We start from the raw sequence: 12,404 nt of genomic DNA on the forward strand, positions 1-12,404 counted from the left end.
CCAGGTACTGAGGGGTGGGTGTTCCTAGCTATCCCACCTAGCCGCCCAACCTATGTCTCCCTCTAAAACACTGCAATCATAGTCCAACAGTTCAACACTATTTAAGTAAATAATGTTCCCTGTATTCATGCTAAGCTTGCCTGGATCAGCAGACCACTCTGCCTGAAATTATTCTAAAGTTCAAAATTGAGGTGGGTAGAGAGGCATTTCCTTTAGCCCAGGACCACATAGAATATTTTGGCAAAGAGTGGTCCTTGGGGGTAGGTGGGTAGCTCAGTGGATTGAGAGTCAGGCCCAGAGATGGGAGGTCCTGGGTTCAAATTTGACCTCAGACACTGCTTAGCTGTGTGACCCTGGGCAAGTCACTTAAACCCCCCATTGCCTAGACCTTACCACTCTTCTGCCTTGGAACTAATACACAGCATTCCAAAATGGAAGATAAGGATTTTAAGATAAACAAACAAACAAACAAATAAATAGTGGTCCTTGACTATTTGGGGATTTCTGGAGTCCTGAAAAGACATTTCTGAACTGAAAAAAAAAAAAACTTACCACTTTCCAGGCTATCCAAAATTAGAGCTTCTTTTCTTTAACTTGATACTGATAGTGAAATAGAACACAAAATCCTTGAGGACAGGAGCTGTTTTTTGTTGTTGTTTTTCCATTCTGTTTTTATATCCCTATCTAGCATCCTCTAGAGCCTGGCACTTGGGGATGTAATAAGTATTTGATGGATTGAGCTAGAAAGGAAATAAGTTCTTTATCTTTCATTCATATGCATATGTTCCCAAGCTGAGGAATTCCTTTCCATTTTAGAAGATAATGATAGTGATGATAATGATGGCAATTACAACATATTTCTTTTAGGTTTTAAATATTAAATAGGGCTTTGCTAGATCAAAGCTTATTATTTTTCACTTTGTGTTTTTATTTTGAGATTTTGGTTTCATGTGAATGTTCTCTTATCATAATGACCAATATGGAAGTATGTTTTACATGTAATGTTTACTTGTAAATAATTTAGTTGTAAATAGTATATATATAAATGTTTTCATGATAATATATGTAAAACTCAGCTCAAATCGCTTACCATCTCTGAAAGGGATAAAGGAGGGGAGGGAGGAATACAATTTGGATCTTATAATTTTGGGAAATATATGTTGAAAATTGTTATTACATGTCATTGGGAAAATAGAATATCTTTTTTTTTTTTTAAAGTCTTTGCTAGGGGACAGCCAGGCAACTCAGTGGATTGTAAGCCAAGCCTAGGGATGGGAGGTCCTGGGTTCAAATTTGGCCTCAGATATTTCCTTACAATGTAACCCAGTTGCCTAACTCTTACTACTCTTCTGCCTTGGAACTAATACATATATGGATTCTAAGATGGAAGGGAAGGGAAAAAAAAAGTCTTTGCTTGAGGCAGAGGCTCATCTGATTGTGCCTGTGCTCATAATGGGAATTATCTTCCTGAATTTACTGAGATAAGGAAATGTAGACTCTAAGAAGTTGGAGATTTGCCCAAGATTTCCTGGTTTCTAAATGACAGAACTAGGTCCTCTGACTCCAAATCAAGCGCGCTTTATGCTTTTATGCCCCAGTGTGAAACAGCATAGGTTTCATTTTCAGAGGAAATTTGCGAATGCCCCAGGCTGAAACAGATCACGTATGTAGATGAAGCATCTAGAGATCTTTGAAAGAAAGGGAACTTTCTTTATTCAAAAAGTCTTCCATCCCTGCCTTTCTGAGGGAAGCTCACCCTCAGCCTGGCTCTCAAGGCCCTTCACAATCTGAAGCTATCCAGACACTGAAACTTTGTCTCAATCTTCTCGCCAAGTCCTATTACGCTCTCACCAAACTCTGGCTAAAGGACATTGGTCTCTATTTTTTTCTTTATTTTTAATCCTTTAAGATAAGTTTGATAACTTCCCTCTAAGAATCCATACTGTGTATTGGTTCCAAAGCAGAAGAGCAGTAAAGGTTAGGCATTAAGGGACTTCCCTGGGGTCACACAGCTAGGAAGTAACTGTGGCCAGATTTGAACCCTATTGTGGCCTGGCTCTCAATCCAGAGAGCTACATAGCTGCCCCCTTTGCATTGGTTTCTGACATTCCTTGTCCTTGGTCATTGACTTCTGTCATTCACCTGGAGAATTCTTAGCCATTTAAAATTGAATAAATAAACCCTTACCTTTGATGTCAGAATTGAAAAAGTATTGGTTCCAAGGCAGAAGAGGAAAGCAATTGCAGTTAAGTCATTTGCTCAGGGTCACCCATCTGGGAAGTGTCTGAGGCCACACTGGAACCCAGGTCTTCCTGACTCAAGCCTGGCCTGAGCCACCTAGCTGCCTCCTTAACCATCTTTTATGGTTTCACTCCAGTGAAACTTCCATTAAAGCTTTCCCTGATCCAGCAAATATTTAGCATAGTGCCTGGCACATAGTAGGTACTTAATAAATAAATAATGACTAACTGATCTACTCCTCAAACCTTTTCCCTCAGACTTCACATGATACCCCGTGTTCTATGTTCATGACACCCTTATCACTGCAAAGTATTATGTTTTTGTTTGTATGTTTGTCCCTATTGAACTCCAAGTTCTGTGAGGACCAGGGACAGCATCTTTTCCAGTCTACTCTTTATGGCACATTTATGTCTACTAAATGTTTAGTGAAAAAATGAATGACTATCCAGGCTTGGTGACTCATACCTAGTGTCCTTGCTGCTGGGGTGGTGGCAGTTCAGTCACATCTGCCTCTGTGTGACCCTGTGGACCTCACTGTCAATGGGGTTTTCTTGGCAAGATACTAGAATGGTTTGCCATTTCCTTCTCCAGTAGATTGACAAACACAAGTTAAGTGACTGCCCGGGGTCACAGAGCTAGTAAGTGTCTAATGCCACATTTAAACTCAGGACTAACTGACTTCAGGCCCAGAACTCTATCCTTGGAGTCACCTAGCTACCTCCTGGGCAAACAGAGGTTAGATGGTTGCCCAAAACCACACAGCTATTAAGTGTCTGAGATCAGATTTGAACTCGGGTCTTTCTGACCGCAACCCAGGGTTCTAACTGCTGAGACACCTAACTGTCCCAAGGGGGTGGCAAATTGTATAAATTTGGGAATGCTGAACTGGAGCTAAAGCTGTTATGGTGGCAGCACTAAAACTGCCCACCAGAATGGTAAACTCCCTCACTCTCCCACCAGCCTGCTTAAGGAAGTATAAATAGGTTGGGGAAAAAAAAACAGAATGTATGAAAGCTTTCATACTGATCAGTACGGGGATTGGGCCTATGAATGATCAGTGGGTACATGGGTGAGACAGAAGACCCAATGAGAGAGAGAGAGGGGGAGAGACAGACAGACAGACAGAGACAGACAGACAGACAGACAGAGACAGACAGACAGAGACAGCGAGACAGAGAGAGAGAGAGGTCTACAAAGAATCCGTGTAAACTCTGAGACTTTCCCTGGCTAGTCAGGGTATGGACCATTTGTACCAGTAAGGCATGAGGCTCCACGAAGCTTTTGTACTATTATATCTCACAAGTAGAAACATAGCATCTGCCTCATAATAAGAGTAAGTTGACCCAGTAAACCAAGATATAGAAAACTCTCCAGAGCTAAGAGCTCTAGACTCAGCTTTGTTGCTTCATGATGACTTAGGGCTTGGTCCTGTACATATGGCCTTGAGTCTCCTTTGGCTTCTTATATTCTTCAGTTGTGTGTGGAGAGACCCCCTTGGGGAGGGATGGCCAGATCCTTGGCTTATATGCAATTACAGAAGTTTGAACCTAAATTCTGACTCTAGACTCCTTGGACTTTTACATCGTATCTATATGTATGACCTTCAAATAATTTCATCTGTAAAATAAGACTTAATAAAATTTCCACAAATCCCTTCCAACAATGCCATTCTGTGCTTTGGAGTGACAAATTTGATTCTTCTATAATGAATAGGAATTCATGAGACTCCAAAAAAAAGAGCATACTAGTTATAAGGGACCTAAGAGTTTATCTAATCCTACTCTCTCATTTTACAAATGAAGAATCTGAGACCCAAAGACTTTCATTGTCTTTCTATTTAGTTCACACAGTTATCAACTGCTCTTCTGATTTCCAGTCCCAGAATCAGTTACTTCCCTGGCTAAGCCTTCATCACTAAATTAAAACCAAGAATTGAAATAATTGTCCAGATAACTCGACCTTCAATGCCCCTAGGCCAGTTCTCCATGCCCCAAACCTATTAATGGTAATTCTAGAATAAGTCTATTTTTCTAACTTGATACTTAAATAATTTCTTTAATCCTTTGCTTGGGTTGAAAGATGTGGCAAAAGCATCAGGTTCTTCCATATTGTTAACATCAGCTTTGTGGTATGAAACAAAGCTCTCATTTCCTCAACCCTCTGTTCTGCAATTTTGTTTTCCAGGACACAGAGAGTCAGCCATTGCTATCGAATTACTTACCGCCACATGGAGAAGACCCTCACCCAGGAGGAGGTGACACACATCCATCAGTCTATCCAAGATGGGGCTGTGCAGCTGCTGGGTGTGGGGGGCAGATTTTGACATGCCTACTTTGCTGGCATCCATCTCCCAGCTCACAGGTTCACCCAAGGAGAAAGGGACATACTCCCATTCACGGATTGGAGGCATTAGCTTTCTTTTGATAAATGAATCAGTTTTTGGACTTGTAGAAAATAAAGAATAACTGGAAAAATTGTTGACATAGGATTTGCCTTTTATTTTGGTAGTGTGGGATAGGACGCAGCAATAATGTGAGATTTTCCTCTTGTTGTGAGTAGAAATACTCTACCTGGTGGCACTCATTGTTGTTAATTGGTCCCTGGATTCTATTAAAGGATAAATACTAGGTATTATTTCTTATTTGACAGACTCTTCCATCCACATAATACATGAAACCAAAGAGGAACATTGGATTCTCCAGATTCCAGAAATCTTTTCTTTTTTAAACTGACCTCGTTCCTTCCTCCCTTTTTCCTTCTTTCCATTTTGCAAAGGGCAAGCTTCAGAGAAAGCAATAATGAAACACGAGAGTTTCCTCAAAAACAAAAAGGGCCTCTTATCTACAAGATGGAACTTTTCCTTAAAATAAGACAATGGCTTAGAGGCAGACTCATGGCCCTGTAGCCTGCCATTCTATGATTTGTTGCCCCACCTAATAAGGAAAGGATGAAGGGGCAGCTGCCTCCCTCAATGTTTTGTTTCTTAACAGGAAGCTGCTGTTTCTAGAGGCGACCTTTGAGAAAGAATGCAAGACTTTGAAGTTCTTCCCTTTCCATACCAGTCACTTTGTAGCTAGCCTGCTTCATTCATAACCACTGATAATAGGCAAATTCTATCCCTGGCATCATGCTGGAGGCTGGTGGAGATTCGCAAGTGCTGGGATAAATATTTTATGAGAAACTACCATTAATGGTTAACTCTTGAGGGGTGAGGAAGTGCAGGGAGCAGGGGAAGGGAAGGGCTTTAATGCAGTTTTACTGTCAGGCACTAATTGGAAGGTTTTGCAAAGAGCAGAACCATTTTCTGAAGGAACAAGAAAAAAAAAATACAGTCTTGCTCTAGGTTTAGACGAGAAGACACCAGAAGGGGGTCTCTTTCCTTCCTTCCTTCCTTCCTTCCTTCCTTCCTTCCTTCCTTCCTTCCTTCCTTCCTTCCTTCCTTCCTTCCTTCCTTCCTTCCTTCCTTCCTTCCTTCCTTCCTTCCTTCCTTCCTTCCTTCCTTCCTTCCTTCCTTCCTTCCTTCCTTCCTTCCTTCCTTCCTTCCTTCCTTCCTTCCTTCCTTCCTTCCTTCCTTCCTTCCTTCCTTCCTTCCTTCCTTCCTTCCTTCCTTCCTTCCTTCTCTCTCTCTCTCTCTCTCTCTCTCTCTCTCTCTCTCTCTCTCTCTCTCTCTCTCTCTCTCTCTCTCTCTCTCTCTCACCCTTACCTTCCATCTTGGAATCAATACTGTGTATTGGTTCCAAGGTAGAAGAGTGGATAAGGGCTAGGCAATGGGGGTTAAGTGACTTGCCCAGGGTCCCACAGATAGGAAGTGTCTAAGGCCAGATTTGAACCCAGGACCTCCCATCTCTAGGCCTGGCTCTACATCCACAGAGCCATCCAGCTGCACCCAGAAGACCTGTTTCTGATGGGGACAGGGTTCCAGTAGAGAAAGTACATTATAAAATTCTGCTGTAGTATGGCCATCTCTGCAAAGTGTTAGTCCCACCTCAGATCAGTGGCATCTGTTGACCATGATAATGAATTTCATTCATATGAAGAGAGCCTCACACAGCAGCAGAGCTGCTGTAAGTAAACACAAGTAGCCATCACAGCCTACTCTTCCATGATTTCAACGATTATTTCAGATTACAACTTTTGGTTCTATTCTGCTTAAAGAACAAATCCCAAAGGACAAAAGATACTTGACGGCAGGGACCATTTCATTTTTTTCCTTGCCTTTGCATCCTAGCACCTTGCATGGTGCTTGGTACACAGTAGATACTTGGAATAAATGCTTGGTGGAGTGATTAAAGCCTTGTTCCCTCCTCTCACATCCACCCTCACTATAAAAGCTTCATCTGACCCCAAGTAAATAAGCACAAAAAAATCAAGACAGGGAAAAATAATAGAAATTTGGAGCTGAAATGGACAGGAGAGTTTATCTGCTCCCTCTTTTTTGTTTGATAGAAAATCAAACAGCCAGTTAGCAGAGCCAGGACTAGAACTTGGGGTCGACTCCAAAATCAGCAAATCCTCTTTCGACCATCAATCTGCCCTCACAAATGCCTCTTCTAAGTTGCTCCTATCCAAAAGCCTTAGCAGTCACTAGAGCCTAAAGTTTGAGGCTTGAGCAAGCAGCAAAAGAAGGGGAAGACAAAGAGGCATCTTTAAAGATATGAACTAGACCTGTGATTTCACTGAAATAGACAACGTCCTAGTGGGGAAATGCCCTCCACCCATGTAAGTGGCCATCTCCTCAACCATTTACAATCTTGGAGAGTGCCTGGGGCACCAAGAGACTGTGAGATTGCCCAGGATCACACGGCCAGTGTGTCCAAGGTAGGACTAGAACCCTGCTCTTCCTGACTTCAAAGCCAGACTTAGCACCATGTCTGGCACATAGTAGGTACTTAATATTTATCAATTGATTTCTCTTGACTACACTAGTGGGCACCAGGGCCCTAGATCCTTAACCATCCCCTATCTAAATAGCCATTTTGGAAAGCATCTTCTGGGCCCTTATATGTCTATCTTCTTCAGTCTACATTCTGAGGCTGGGGATTCTATGTGGCATACAGGAGTGGACTCAAAATAGGTAAATTCACTATCCCTTTCATTCCTACTTAATTCAACATTATCTCTCAACCTAGGAAGAAAAAAACATGTAAGCAAACAAAGGCAAGGAAGAGTCTTCACTATATACCTCAGTTTATGAACCTCGTGCCCCTTGTTTTAATCAATCCCCCAAGCATTTATTCTAAGTACCTACTATATACCAAACACCACACTAGGTATTGGGGATACAAAGACCAAAAAAAAAGCACGATTGTCCTCCAACTTGCAGCTCTTCTCCAGGACATATAATCCTGGTTGACTAAAAAGGGCAGCTGCCCTGTTCCTCAAATAGCAGTCACCAGTGGTCCCCCTGATTTTTGACAAGTTACTTTCACATGAATTCTAGAATACTTAAGCCTCATATTTCTAGCCTCTGTTTCCTCACTTGAAAGATGGGAATGATAAAACTTAGGACACCTACTTTACAGACGTTACAAGGAAATTGTGTGTGAGCTCTCTAAAGGCCTGTAAAAATGTGACCAATTGTTCTGGTCATGCTCATCATTTTTATCTCTCTTACTTTGGGCTTGTGCCATTGTACTCAAGGAGGACAAGCCAGGAGCCCCCCAGAAGACTGATTGCTCATAAAAGTGGTAGTGAGCAAGAAGCAAAGGGTTTGGGAACTCATGTACATAGTAAAGACTCATATTGCCTTTATTTTTATTTACAAGTCTCTTTCTTCTACATTGAGGGATACAACTAATTGGGGATGCATGAGATAGTAACAATGGATGGTGGAGAGAAGACAGAGCTGCCCAATTCTTATTTTCCTTCTGTTTTCTTTGCCAAGCTCAATAACTTTTGGACTTGGAATGACAGACTAAAATAGCTTAATTTAAAACAAAAGAGAAATTGTGAAGATAGAGAGCAACAAAGCTGCCTTTGGCAGAAGAGATCTGAGCCACTAACAGGGAGAACTTTGAGAGACTGTAACAAACAGGAGAGCTGCCAGAGAACTGGAGAGAGACAAAAATGATGCCCAGATTTTTTTAATGGGCATAAAGTAAAGGAGGTCTATATTCTACAAAATATAGCCCATTGAACTTCAATATTCTAGAATATATTGTTACAGGGATGATAAGTGAACTTGTAGCAATGATAATCACAAGAGACCAGCTGACTCCATTGACCACAAACTATATCACATTAATCTCATTTCATTTTTTTTAATTGAATGAGCAGACTGGTAGATCACAAGTGCTGAATATAGAGGGCAGCTAGGTGGTTTAGTGGATTAAGAGCCAGGCCTGGAGTACCTTGGGTTCAAATCTGACTTCCAATGACCCCAGGGAAGTCACTTAACCCTCATTGCCTAATCCTTACTGCTTTTCTGCATTGGAACTGTAAAAATTAAAATTAAATCTCAATAACAGAAATATTATATTTAGGAGAATTATTAAACTAATAAGCAATACTTATTCTACAATGGAAGGTAGGTGTTTAATTTTTTTTAGGTTAATAAGTAAATCTTTAAAAGAATGCTGCCTATATTGTTTGCCTAGATTTTAGCAAAACATTTGACATGTAAATCTCATGTACAGGACAATATGGATAGGACAGACTGGTGGGCTGGAAACAGAGCCGGGTTAGATGGGTTCAGAAATTGCATGAGGCTAGTCTAGATATTGGTTTTGTAAAGGGGTCCATGCTTTGTCCTGTGCTCATACACTTTTATCATTGATTCAGATAAAAGCATGAATGACACATTTGTCGAATTTGAAGATGGCACAAAGCTAAGAAGGTTAGATAACACTGCATGACAAAGTCATAATCAAAAAGACTTTAGTGTGCTACAATTGGACCAAACTGAATAAGATGAAATTGAATAGTATATCACAAAGACCTGATTCAAACTCCAGGACCTGCTGGTAAAATCTTTCACTTGGGTTCAGAATAGCAATTTCATAAGCACATGACAGAAAAAAAAGGCAATGCCTAGATAGTCTGATTAGGAAAAAAAAAGGTTTTAATTTACTTTAATAGTAACAGGGGACAGCTAGGTTGCCCTGGTCCTGCAGTCAGGAAGATTCATCTTTCTGTATTCAAATCTGGCCTCAGATATTGTGAGACTCTGGGCAAGTCACTTAACCCAATTTGCTTCAGTTTCCTCATCTGTAAAATGAGCTAGAGAATGAAATAGCAAACTCTTCCAGTATCTTGCCAAGAAAACCCCAAATAGGGTGAGGAATAGCTGAACAGGACTGAACATGGCTCAGTGTCAATAGCATGATAAGGCATTTAAGAAAGCCAATGCAATCTTAAACTGCATTAAGAGAAACATGTTGGACAACCTATGGACAACACACGTGCTGATCTGGTGTGTTGTGTTTATATCTAGATGCCTCATTTCAGGAAAAGCATTGATAGACTGTAAAAATCCAAAGGAGAGCAATTAAGATAATAGGCAACAAATTCATGCCATGTGAGTATAGGTTGAAAGCATTGGGACTATTTAGCATAAAGAAGAGACCTGCGCAATGAGGTGATATGAAGATGGAAGAGTTTAGAGACTTGTTCTCCTTGACCTCAGAGAGCAGAACCCCAGACCAATAGGTAGAATCTGTAGAGAGGCAGATTTAGACTTGATTTAAGGAAATATAAGAACAAACTTTCAAATTCATAGAGCTATCCCAAAGTGGAATGCCCTGGCTCAGGGTGTAGTGGATTTCTCCTCACTGGAGTCTTGAAGCAAATGCTGGATGATTGTGTGTCAGGTTTGTTTTAGGGGATTCTCATTTGTAAGTGGATTAGACTAGATGGCCTCTGCAGGCTCTCCTAGTTTTAAGATTCTGCTCATTCAAAATCCATAATTTAGGAGCAAGTGGCATGCTATATTTTTGTTCCTCAAATTACAAGGAAACTATTGAAAGTGCTTCATCCGTGGCACAGTATGGGTATTGGACCTGATGCTTAAGAAGTGAAAAGACACTCTTCCTAAAACCCATCAATTTTGAAATACAAATGCCCATTGTCATTCCTTTTCCCTTCTCACCCTGATCAGGAAAGTTCATAATAATATCTCCAAAGAACTTGAGAACAGAACTTGAAACTTTACAAAATGTTTTGCTGACTTGATTTCACTGGAACCTCTACAGCCTTATAAGGACTTGTATTTTCTTTAACAATGAAATGATTTGTACTGATTCTTGCCTAGTCCTTCTTGGTGATTACTGGTAAGCTGAAGGACCATATCTGGGCATTCAGGCTTTGGTAGTCAGTCAGCTAGCATTTATTAAGGGCCTGCTAAGTGCCAGGCAATGCCTTGGATATACAACAAAAGGCAAAAAGGACTCCCTGCTTTCAAGGAGCTGATAGTCTAATGGCAGAGATTAGATACAACTAAGTACAAACAAGATAGACACTCTATAAATCAAGGCGATGTTCAGTAAGAAAACACTAAGATTTAAGAGGACTAGGAAATGTGTTTTGCAAAAGGAAAGACTTTTAGCTAAGAGAAGAAAAAATCTGGGGAAGCTAGGAGTTGGTAATAAGGAGGGAGAACATTCTGGGCATGAGGGAAAGCCAGTGAAAATGCCCACAGTTAGTAAGTGGAGTTTCTTGGTCAAGAAATAGCAAAGAAGATAGTGTTCCTGAATGTCAGAGCATTGGTATAAGAAGATTGGAAAGCCAAGAAGAGGTCAGGGTTATGAAGGGCTTTAAACATCAAAGGATTTTATATTTGATCCTGGTGGAAATAAGAAGAAACTGGAGTTTCTCGAATGGGGGAGAAGTGGGTGATACAGGTAGATGTTGATTTTAGGTAGATCAGTTTGATCAAACTGAGTGGACAACAGATTGAAGTAGGAAAAGACTCAAGGTAAGATCACCCAGTGAGTTATTGGAGTAATCTCTGCTTGGGGAAGGAAGGGTTGGCACTTGTGTGCTGGCACTATCAATGACATAAGGGGGTGTATGTGAATAATAGTGAAAAGGGAGAAATGATAGAACTTGTCAATCATTGGACTATTAGAGGGGAGAGGAATCTAGCATGCTATCAGTTGCTCGCCTGAGTGACTGCAAGAAGGGTAGTGCCCTCGACAATAGTAAGGAAGTTGGGAAGATAGGAGAATTTAGGGGCAATGATAATGAGTTCAGTTCTGAATGTGTTGAGTTTGAGATGTCTATGAGATATCCAGTCAAAGATGTCTAATAGGCAGTGAGAGGTGTAAGACTGGAGGTCAGGAGAGGGGTTAGGATTGTACAAGATCTGGAAGTCATCTACATTGAGATGATCATGGAAACCACGGGAGCTCATGAAATAGTATAGAAAGAGAAGGGAATATGGCACAGGACAGATTTGGGGGACACCTACTATTAGCAGGTAAAACTAGAATGAGGATCCAGCAATGGAAACAGGAGTGATGAGACAGGTAGGAGGAGAACCAGGAGAGAGAGGTGTCCTAAAAACCTAGAGAAAAGAGAATTTCAAGGATAATGATCAACAGTGTCAAAGACTGACAAGAGGTCAAGGAGAATAAAAATTGAGAAAAAGGCCATTGAATTTGGCAATTAAGAGCTCATCAGCACAGCATTTTAATGAGCCACAGAGAGCAATGAATGAGCATTCTAAATAGGCTATATAGAGATGGCCCACAGCACCAGCCATAGGTTTTATGTCAAAACAATTAGACACTGCTCTGTAATCACAGGCTCTCAAAGGAGTCAATAGCTTTATTCAGGCAACCACAGCTCCTTCAGGAGAGCAAATGGGAAGCAGGGACATGGTCAGAGTTAAAAAGGTCATCTCTTGTGTGAAGAGTTACCTTGAAAGGCAAACAAACTTGATCCCCACACTCCCAGGAGGCTGGCATTTCCATTTCATACTCTTCCTCCATAATGTGGGATGAGGGGTATTCATTCCTTACTTTGATTTCAGAAGCAATTACTCTAGATCCCCTTGGCTCTGAATGTTTAAGGAGCTTCTCTACAGAGAAATGATGACCTTATAGCCTCTTTAACTGCAATTATAATTCTCTGTCCTTCATTACAAGAGAGACAGTGTAGGAGAAAGAAGCCCACTAAGTATGAGGTTAGAAGACCTAGAGTTTAAATTTTTACTACTTTCTGCC

The 12,404-nt window shown here is 40.9% G+C and overlaps 1 protein-coding gene and 1 long non-coding RNA gene across 4 annotated transcripts in view; one reads left to right on the forward strand and one right to left on the reverse strand.

Annotated features, from left to right (window-relative positions):
• The window catches only part of FARS2 (phenylalanyl-tRNA synthetase 2, mitochondrial), a 736,489-nt gene extending 731,774 nt beyond the window's left edge, over nt 1–4,715 (forward strand). For both annotated transcript variants that reach the window (XM_001378268.4, XM_007488013.3), the window contains one exon: nt 4,426–4,715. In XM_001378268.4, coding sequence (XP_001378305.1) covers nt 4,426–4,564 — 139 coding nt within the window. In that variant the 3' untranslated portion in view covers nt 4,565–4,715. The remainder of the gene's footprint in view (nt 1–4,425) is intronic.
• Nucleotides 4,716–4,717: 2 nt separating this feature from the next.
• The window catches only part of LOC103092666 (uncharacterized), a 42,220-nt gene continuing 34,533 nt past the window's right edge, over nt 4,718–12,404 (reverse strand). For both annotated transcript variants that reach the window (XR_001629033.2, XR_001629032.2), the window contains one exon: nt 4,718–4,848. This is a non-coding gene — a long non-coding RNA (uncharacterized LOC103092666). The remainder of the gene's footprint in view (nt 4,849–12,404) is intronic.

This window comes from Monodelphis domestica, chromosome 3 (genome assembly GCF_027887165.1).
Source record: "Monodelphis domestica isolate mMonDom1 chromosome 3, mMonDom1.pri, whole genome shotgun sequence".
NCBI lineage: Eukaryota > Metazoa > Chordata > Mammalia > Didelphimorphia > Didelphidae > Monodelphis > Monodelphis domestica.